The sequence below is a fragment of the Eutrema salsugineum genome, unplaced genomic scaffold, assembly GCF_000478725.1.
Source record: "Eutrema salsugineum unplaced genomic scaffold, Eutsalg1_0 scaffold_1, whole genome shotgun sequence".
In the NCBI taxonomy this organism is placed as follows: domain Eukaryota; kingdom Viridiplantae; phylum Streptophyta; class Magnoliopsida; order Brassicales; family Brassicaceae; genus Eutrema; species Eutrema salsugineum.
Window position 1 is genome coordinate 3,090,344 of NW_006256909.1, and position 9,068 is coordinate 3,099,411.

Below are 9,068 nucleotides of genomic sequence, written 5' to 3' on the forward strand. Positions count from 1 at the left end.
CCACGGTAAAACATTCAAATAAGCATTAGGCATTCATTAGCAAATGCTTTTTCAGTTCAAAACAATGAAAATGAAGCTTATTTTCAATTCAGATTGTTTAGGTGAGACAACATTTTGTAGTTTTTCTTTATCTGCCAGTAATGTTTTTGGATTACAGCTATTCTGTTCCTCCTTTCATGTCAAAATGAAAAGAAGCCTCATAAAACCCCTAAAAATGTGGACAAAGTCAAACGAAAAGACACCATGAAATCAAAATTTATTACAAAATTAATTAAATTATCTCAGTGAATTCAGGAAGAATTTTGTCTAGGTGTACTGGAATACTTTCTGTTTCTGTACATAGTTTTAGATTCTCTCTTTATTAGTGTTAAATAAACTTTCCAAAAAAAAACATAAGATAGATCTTAAAAACATGACAAGGAAAGAATCATAACAAAAGAAGAGAGCTACAACTGCTCCTTCCTTTAAAAAAAAAAAAATAGTGAAAACGAAACCAAATATGATCTAAACCAAAATTTGCCAAAAACCAGCAACTACTATAACTTGCTTGCTGATTTCTAGTTATAACATCACAGGAGTCGCAAGAAGATGATAAAGGTATACATAAAATAAAATAAAGTCGCAACTAGAGATATATTAAAAGCAGAAGCAACAAGTCACGAGCTAAAGAGAGACAGAGCAGATAGAAAGTGTGTGTGTGATTATGCTTCCACCTTCTGAGCTTTGTTCCAGCGACCACTCGGGGAATCAGATCCCCTCTTTCGCCCAAACCTCCCTCCTCGTTTTCCTCCCCTGCCATAGACCACAACCCGATATTTCTCAGAAACCAAAACCGAGTCAAACTTTTATAAGAAAGAGACCAAACTTACCGCAACTGAATCGAACAAGTCATATAAGTATATAATATCCATTATTTATTGGGTTTTATCCAACAAAACCGAGCCAAAATAAATATAGTTTCAAACCTAACGTATTCGAATACCAAAACATGTACTCACCTTCCTCCACGGCCACCTTTGTCAAACCGATCTTTGCTGCGAAGGAGACCCCAGTACTCCTTTTCAGCTTCGCCTGACACCATGATATATCCATTTAACACAAGCAGAACAAGTATAGTTAAAGATAAGATGGAAGTAAAAAGTTTGTTTTTACCGGTTACAGGTTCAAGGACAGCGATAAAATTCTTCACGGCTAGTCCACCTTCTTTGGCTAATACTGCTGCTGCACGGGCTTTCTGAGATGCTTCTGGTTCATCAAACCTAAGGTATCCCGTCTCCGCTCCCATTTTGAAATCCACAAACTTCACAGTGAAAAGAAACAATAATTAATACAACTATATAATAAAATGGATTGACAAATAGCAAACGGCTAAAAAAAGGAATATTAGCCAGTAAATCATGACCATGGCCAGCAGAAAACAAAGGAGAGCATACAATCAACAGTAATATAATAGGATGTGATATGAGATATCAAACCGGATATATGTACCTTGACATCACCAAATTTTCCAAAAACTGCCTTAAGATCTTCACGCAAGACAACATCATTATTATCTTTATGGGTAGCTAGAGCACCCTTTTCTTCTCTCTCTCCATTTTTAGCAGGAGAATCAGAAGACTCCTCTACATCTTCACCCTCTGTTCCTTGGCCCTGAACTTGATCAGTGTTTTCTTTATCAGCATCAGGATTATCTGCTCGTTTTGATTCACTTTCATCCATTGTCTTATCGGTTGGCTCCTCAGAACTGTTTTGATTCGCGGTAGCCTCTTCAGCTGAGCGCTTGAGAGTGAATGAAATGATTAAACCCTTGGGATAACTACAATATTATAAAATAGCCATGATCAGAAGAAAATTAATAGCAACAAAAGATGAGAATTTTTCTAGCAATACTCAAAACCCTACCTTGCCTCATAATCAGAACTGTTCTTATGATCAGAACCGTTCTTCTGATTTGTAGAACTCTTTTGAGAACGGTAATCAGCAAACTTTTCTTCATCCTTTTCCCTTTCATCATCAAACTCTTTCCTGAAGTAAAAAAAATATATCATCTTTAGGTAAGGGATCCAAACAATTAATAGACAGCAAAAAAGACATGTTCTCATGCAAAATTAGGATTACTTTGGTTTCAGCTCCAGCTCGAGACCAGCAAAGACCAAATTTTGCTTCATAACATTTTGGGCATCCTCTTCTGTAGGGAATTCAACCAAGGCAACTCCACAGAATATTCTTGCCTCTGCTACATGACGAGGCATCCTCACACTATTAACCTGATAGGAAAACACATACTTATCTCAACACACTTGTACAACCAGTTAATCAAAGTATTAGTATTTTCACCAAATTCGAATTATGACGAAACACTTATAACTCAATTGATAGTGGATAACCTGTCCATACTGACTGAAAAAGGCTTCCACGTCTTCCCTTTTAACATCATACGAGAATGGTGAAGCAGCCACTGTTCTAGCATTAAGTTTTTCAATCAAATCTTCTAGCTTCAACAATTCTGTACTCCTACCTACCCTTTTCCCTGTGTAAGCAAAAACAAAAACAAAAGTGATTAATAAAGTGGGCACGATTATATTAACAACAACTGTAAATTCCGAATATAAAAGACAGGTCTCAATGTAGCTAACACTTAACATATATTTGAAACTCTAACACAACGAAGTCACCACCTCGTTTGAATCAGCAGTGGTCAATTGATTAATTTGATTCTATCATGCACTTATAAGATTAAAGAGAGACTCACCATCTTCTGAAACCTTGAGAGCTGAAGAGGTTCGAAGAGTATCAGCAACAGCTTTGATCGTATCTTCAGGAATCTCATCTCCTTTGGAATCACCCAACTTCAAATATACTCTCATCTTACTGAAGGAACATATCAACGCCAAACTAACCACTGTTTTCAAAAACCAAACATCGACACAGGAAGAAGAAGAAGGATAAGAAATCATAAATTCGCAATAACAAAAAACAAAAACAAAGCGATTGAATTGATTCGAAAGTTAGGAACTTACAGCCATCTTCACTCTCTGTGACCGCCTTCTTGAGGAAATCATCAATGGGGAGATTACTATCACTGAAGTAGAACTCCACCTGAAAAATCGATACCAATATCAGAACATAATTAAATCAATTCAATTCAATTCAACAAAACTAGTGAGTAGAAAGAGGAAGAAGAGAGATTTGGACCTGGCGCAGAACCGTTTTGGCCGTCTCTTCCGTTAGACAAGGAATCGACATATTTGTTCACTGGTTCGATAGGCCGAGAGAGGAGGAGGTGAGAGGGAAGCAGAGAAGGGTACTAGGGTTTAGTGAGAGACAGCTTCCATTTTCGCCTGAATTTTTGGAGTTAGTTGCCATTATATCTATTTTGTTTTTCGCCTTTAATCCTTTATTTCAAATTATTATTTCGTAATACCCTAGGATTTTACTACATTACATAATTTACCCTTACTGTAATTTACAATTGGAAAACTTACTCTATAATAACCATATGCATAATAGTTATGAAAAAACTATAGTAAATATAATAAGTAAATCTAATAACAAACATTAATATTTGGATCATTACATTACATAAGAAATAAATTTGATTGAGAAACTCATACTACTTATGAATTATGAACTCTTAACTTTATTTAAAATATATATGAAAAAATACAATACACTAACATAACTTATTTGTGTGATTGTGTGTCGTCATCTCAACACTACAAACTTTCACAACTTCTCTTGTTTTAAATTAGTAAAGAAATGTAAATTATGGGGTATTGTTTTGATTTCCACAGGGATATTTGCATTCGCAAAACCGCTTGGTCTTCTGTAACATGTAAATGTTGTTACATGCGCAACTAAGAAATCTTGTCTTGTATTTATTCGTCATGAATTTCATGCATTCTTTCTCTCCGTTAACGTTGCAGTTTCCTTCGATATCTTCTATTCTTGTACACGGATCCGCTGCTTCCACTTCTATTATTTTACATTAACCACACACAATTTTTATTTTTGTTAATTGGTTGTTGAAGATCTTTAGATAAACAATTGCAGTGTAACAAAATCAAAGCTAAACCCTGTTCTAGGACAACATTTTTGTGTTTTTTATCACAACGTTGAATCTTTCGACTAGTAACAATATTAGTGTTTTCGTTTTTTTAAAAAGTTATATATATATATATAATATATTCCACACGTAACGAAGCAATATCAAAGAAAATGAATATATTACCCTTACCATCGTTGAGAACGAGAAAGATGAGAACACAAAAAACTATAAACCAAGTAGCAGATCTCATGATTCACAAAAAATGATAACAATCCCTTATCTCTATTACTTGCAGAAGGCTATTGTTTGTCTTTCTCTCATAATAAGAATTTGATTTCTTTGTACTAAGTATACCTAAATCACAGTAAAAATAGATTTAAAAAAAAAAAAAAACTAATATTTAATTAGCTGACGTTTAAAAATACTAGACAAGTTTTTTTTCTCTCCCTTCTTCTCAGTCTCTTCTTCGTCGAGTTTCTCAGCGGTTCCCTCCGGTGATGCCGGCGCTGTGAGGGAGCCCGCATTTTTCTTCTTCTTTTGATCCCCGTCTGCTCTTCAATCGTGGGAAAGAGGGTTTCTCCGGCGATTCTAGGAAGAGATCTGAGTGACGAAGGTGAATCTGGCTCCCGTATGCGGCGGCTAGTGTGTTCCAGATCTGGGCTTTGAAGACGTGGTCCGGTGACGGAATCCTACTCGTTTGTTCAGGCGGTGGTGGCTGGTGTTTGACGCGTCGGTGTGGCGAAGCCTTGGCCTTGGGTCAGAGTTGGGTGAGTGGGTTTGCGGAGGTTTTTGTCGGATGTGGCTGACTGTGGTAGCGGAGCCGCCCGGGGACAGTGGCAAAGCAAAGCGGCAGGTCTTTCCCGGCTTGACTCCTTCCCACCTTACCCCTCTCATCTGTGGTTGGGGTGAGCTGCGCGGCGTCTTCGTCTTCGTCGGAGTTCGAGAGTTTGTGGTAGCCTCAGTTTCCCCAAAACTCTTACGGTGATACTAGACCGTTCTGGGTTAGATCGAAGGTTCCTGGCTGCTTCGGAGGTTTTCTGTTCTGGTGCCTTTCGTCGGAGGTCCTGATCGGGCGGAGGGGAGAGTCGACGGCGAGAGTTCTTCCTAACGGCGGACGCGTTATTTTAGGGTTTTCAATCGTTTGGTTTGATTCTGGTTTGGTTTCTTCGGTTTGGTTCGCTCTTTTCAATTTCTTTTATTTCTGGTTAGCCCGATTTTTCAGACCCATTCGGGTTTAGTTCGGGTTTGTAATCCGGTTTATTAATATAATATTAAAATTATTAAAAAAAAAAAAAATAGATAAAACTATTTTTGGAATATATACTTTTGTAAAATTGAACGAGTTTAACGAGCCAAGTTGACGATGTCGACGGGATCAGTTTTATTTTTAGAAAAGAAATCTTCTTTAAAAATTCACTTGGCTCATTTTTCTCATCGTCTTTCTGTATGTACGTAGTAGTATTGTGGATATGTTTAAAACTTTAAAACATGAGTTGAAAATCGTTTATATGTATGAGATTATATATCCTATATACTTTCAGATTTAATTTTTGTTCAAGAAAATATATAATATGGTTATATATAGATACACTCTTAATTATATTTGTAAAATATTACATGTAATATAATATATTGTATATAGTAATGTACTATGATATGTCAGAAGTATATTGTAATATTGCTATTCATTTACTCGAGTAATTCATTATCTGTTTCCACAATCATAATAATGATTCGTACCCATAGGTTACAGCATATTTATACAAAAGATATCCCCAAATTTTAAAATTCACGAGAACACAAGCTGTGTTTTCCAGAACCCTTCACAGGTGTTAATCAATAGCTACAAAATGAATGAGGAAGGCTATTTTTAGCCAACCCAAGATGACTGCATCCTATAGGCCCAATGGTTGTGGCGAAACTTATTACCCCATAGAACTTGGTAGACTAATGCTCACTGCTCGACTGAGAAGGATTGATCCCATACTCTGAAGTGTAGTCATCGCTTGAATCCGTGTTGAATCTCCTCTTACTTGTTCCATACCGTAGAGGGATGCCATTCGGGTTTTCAGAAGAGCTATACGTCTCTTCGACATTTCTAAGTGCCACCTCGCCTTCAAGAGCACGGATCACCTAGGATAATAATAATAGCATATATATTAGACCTGTTCATTTCGGATATAGGGACTTTGACACATTGTCATGATGTTGATGTTTAGGAATTAAAAGACAAACCTGGCTCATTCGGGGCCGAAGCCAAGATGATTGGCGTATGCAAGCAGCAGCACAAGCGGCCATGTTTGCCATTTGAGTTGTATCGTAATTCTTCTCCAACCTCGGGTCTACAACAAGCTCAAAACTTTCTCCAGATATCGCTTTCGCAAGCAATGGCCTTGCCTGAGGATAGATCAAAAATTCACTATGTGATGAACTTTCAAGCTTGCAGTTATTTGGAGTTTACTTTCCCCTCTAATATCTCTATTGGAAATAATCATCATCATTACGTGAATTGACTAACCCAGTCAACTAAACTCTGGTTTGTGGTAGGATCTCTGGGGAAGATTGATGGACGTCCGGTGATGAGTTCTAGAAGCACGACCCCATAGGAATATACATCTGATTTATCAGTTACTTTACCACTAGACGCGTACTCTGGAGCCATGTATCTGTTCAAATGATTCGTGATCAATAACTCATTTCTTCTGTATTTACCATACATAATACACGAAGGAAGAGAGCTTGAAAACGGAAAATAAAATCTTTAAATCAAAACGAAAGAATATTTAAGCGTGGATGGTGCTTTACCCGAAAGTTCCTACCACTCGAGTAGAGATATGAGTGACTGACGAATTGGTGTCTGAAAAGAACTTGGCTAGTCCAAAGTCAGAGACCTGAAAGAAGCAAACTCTTCAGATATGCAGGCATTCAAGTGGTATGATATGAACTCAAATGGTATGAAAATAAACGAAGTCTATCCCCGAAGTGGGTCGTGTAGATCTTTAAACTTAAATTCATGAAACTTCATTGGCACCGAAATTTCTGGTGGGGGTTTTACCATAAAAACCAGACTTAAAAATTGAAACTTCATAGCAGTTTATTTATGGTTAAAGAGCAAATCACCTTTGCCTCATATTTGGAATCTAGAAGGATATTAGCTGCTTTGATATCACGGTGGATTATAGTTGGACTGCCTGCAATTTCAAACACGAGAAATCAATAAGAGCTTCGAAAAACCGATAAGGCTACTCATTCTGGTTCCAAATGATCAGGAGAAACAAACTCACAATCCTCATGAAGGTATGCTAATCCTTTTGCTGCTCCTACAGCAATCCTGAGCCTCATTTCCCACTCCAACACACTTCCTCTGTTCCCTACAACACATGTTCTCATAATACTCAACAACATGAAGTTAAAAAGACAAAATCAAATCCTCAAAAGGATCAAACATTATATAAACTGTACCATGCAAGTGGAACTCCAATGTATCCTTAGGAACAAATTCGTAAATCAAGAGTCTTTTGTCTCCGTTAATGCAATAACCGACCAAGGAAACGAGGTGTTTATGATGAACTCTACTGATTGTGTCAACTTCAGCTTGGAATTCTCTTTCCCCTTGATAGCTCCCGATCTTGAGCTGCTTCACCGCAACTTCTCTCCCGTTTTTCAGCACTCCCTTGTGAACGTAACCGAATCCACCTTCTCCCAAAAGGTTTGCCTCTGAAAATCCACACGTTGCCTCTAACAGTTCTTCGTATGTGAACATTCCAGATGACATCGTAATGTTGTTCATCGCAACAGCATTCTTCTCCTTTGTACCGTTGCTTACGCTCGATGAATATTTTGGTGGTGTAGCATGGACTTGAGGTGGTATCGTGATAACATTCTCCTGGTTTGGTTCGACATTACTGCGTCCATGATGTTGAACTGATCCAGTCAAGAAGAGGCTATTTGTTATTACATTTCATTCTCTTAGGACAATCTGAAACCAAAGTCTCCAAGTTTGTGTATGCTCAGTGTGAATTCGCACATTGGAATCAGACCAACAAATTTGAATTCGTAAAAGGCAAACACTTTGTGGCAACAAATTTGAATTCATACCTTTCGATGGAGATTTTGATTGATGTTGACGAGAGCTGTTATTTCTGTTTCTTGTAGCTCTGTAAAAGACAAAGAGAAGACCTAGCAGAACAAGCAGAAGAGCTCCAACGATTACGCCGCCGAATAAGAATCCGGCGGAAGATCGGTGATACGACGTCGTCTCAGGAAGACTCTTGGGTACCAGTGGCTGTGGCGTTCCCGGGGAGATTGATTCGCCGGGACTCGTTGTGGGCTCTATAACGGGCCCAATAGGTGGTGCTACTGTCCCATCTGGCTTATCCGGTTGTGGGCCCACCGGCCCAAAGAAAGGAAGAGTTGATGCCGGCGAGTTCTTCGGCGGAGAGGTGGATGAAGTGGGAAATGGCGTCGCTGAGAGCGGTGGTTTAGGTGGAGGAGAATTTACTGGTGAAGACGGCGTGGTCGGAGAAGCCTTTGGTGGAGAGGAACTGATGGGAGGAGGGAATGAAGGCTTAGGACCACGGCGGCGAGGAGGAGACGGCGGCGGAGGGGAAGCCGTATTCAACGGCGGGAGTGAATTGGATGGAAGTGAAGGAGGCGGCGGAGGAATCGTTTTACCCGGTGGCGGTAGTGTCTCGGAGGGAAGTGAAGATGGTGGTGGAGAAATCGGATTTTCCGGTGGCGGTGGTGACTCGGAGGGAAGTGAAGAAGGCGGCGGAGATGGTTTGGAGGGAAGGAAAGGCAATGGCGGTGAACCGGAAGGGGCTGATGCCGGAGGAGCTTCCAACGGAAGAGAAGGTGGAGATTCCACCGGAGGTGGAGGCGGTGGGGAAGCGGTGGGAGCTAAGAGAGACGGTGGTGGAGCCAACGGCGGAGGAGATATAAACGGCGGGGGAAGGGGAGGTGATGACGTGGCAGGCGGAGAGTCCGCCGGAGACGGCGAGGTAGAAGGAGAGAGCAACAT

General features: G+C 39.4%; 3 protein-coding genes across 3 annotated transcripts; all 3 read right to left on the reverse strand.

Moving 5' to 3' along the window:
* Positions 1–430: 430 nt before the first annotated feature.
* LOC18029861 (la protein 1) lies at positions 431–3,343 on the reverse strand. Its single transcript, XM_006412374.2, has 10 exons — positions 3,196–3,343; positions 3,021–3,099; positions 2,753–2,902; positions 2,388–2,530; positions 2,119–2,267; positions 1,903–2,025; positions 1,489–1,816; positions 1,153–1,300; positions 999–1,071; positions 431–792 (listed from the first exon to the last, which is right to left on the reverse strand). The coding sequence occupies exons 1-10, from the start codon at positions 3,244–3,246 to the stop codon at positions 702–704; spliced, it is 1,335 nt and encodes a 444-aa protein (XP_006412437.1). The 5' UTR covers positions 3,247–3,343; the 3' UTR covers positions 431–701.
* Positions 3,344–3,766: 423 nt separating this feature from the next.
* LOC18029862 (putative defensin-like protein 231) lies at positions 3,767–4,298 on the reverse strand. Its single transcript, XM_006412375.1, has 2 exons — positions 4,232–4,298; positions 3,767–3,975 (listed from the first exon to the last, which is right to left on the reverse strand). Exons 1-2 carry the CDS (start codon positions 4,296–4,298, stop codon positions 3,767–3,769), a joined length of 276 nt encoding a protein of 91 aa, XP_006412438.1.
* Positions 4,299–5,726: 1,428 nt separating this feature from the next.
* LOC18029863 (proline-rich receptor-like protein kinase PERK14) lies at positions 5,727–9,068 on the reverse strand. The gene is made up of 8 exons (XM_006412376.2): positions 8,147–9,068; positions 7,511–7,972; positions 7,333–7,419; positions 7,169–7,239; positions 6,854–6,939; positions 6,567–6,714; positions 6,284–6,445; positions 5,727–6,181 (listed from the first exon to the last, which is right to left on the reverse strand). Exons 1-8 carry the CDS (start codon positions 9,066–9,068, stop codon positions 5,996–5,998), a joined length of 2,124 nt encoding a protein of 707 aa, XP_006412439.1. The 3' UTR covers positions 5,727–5,995.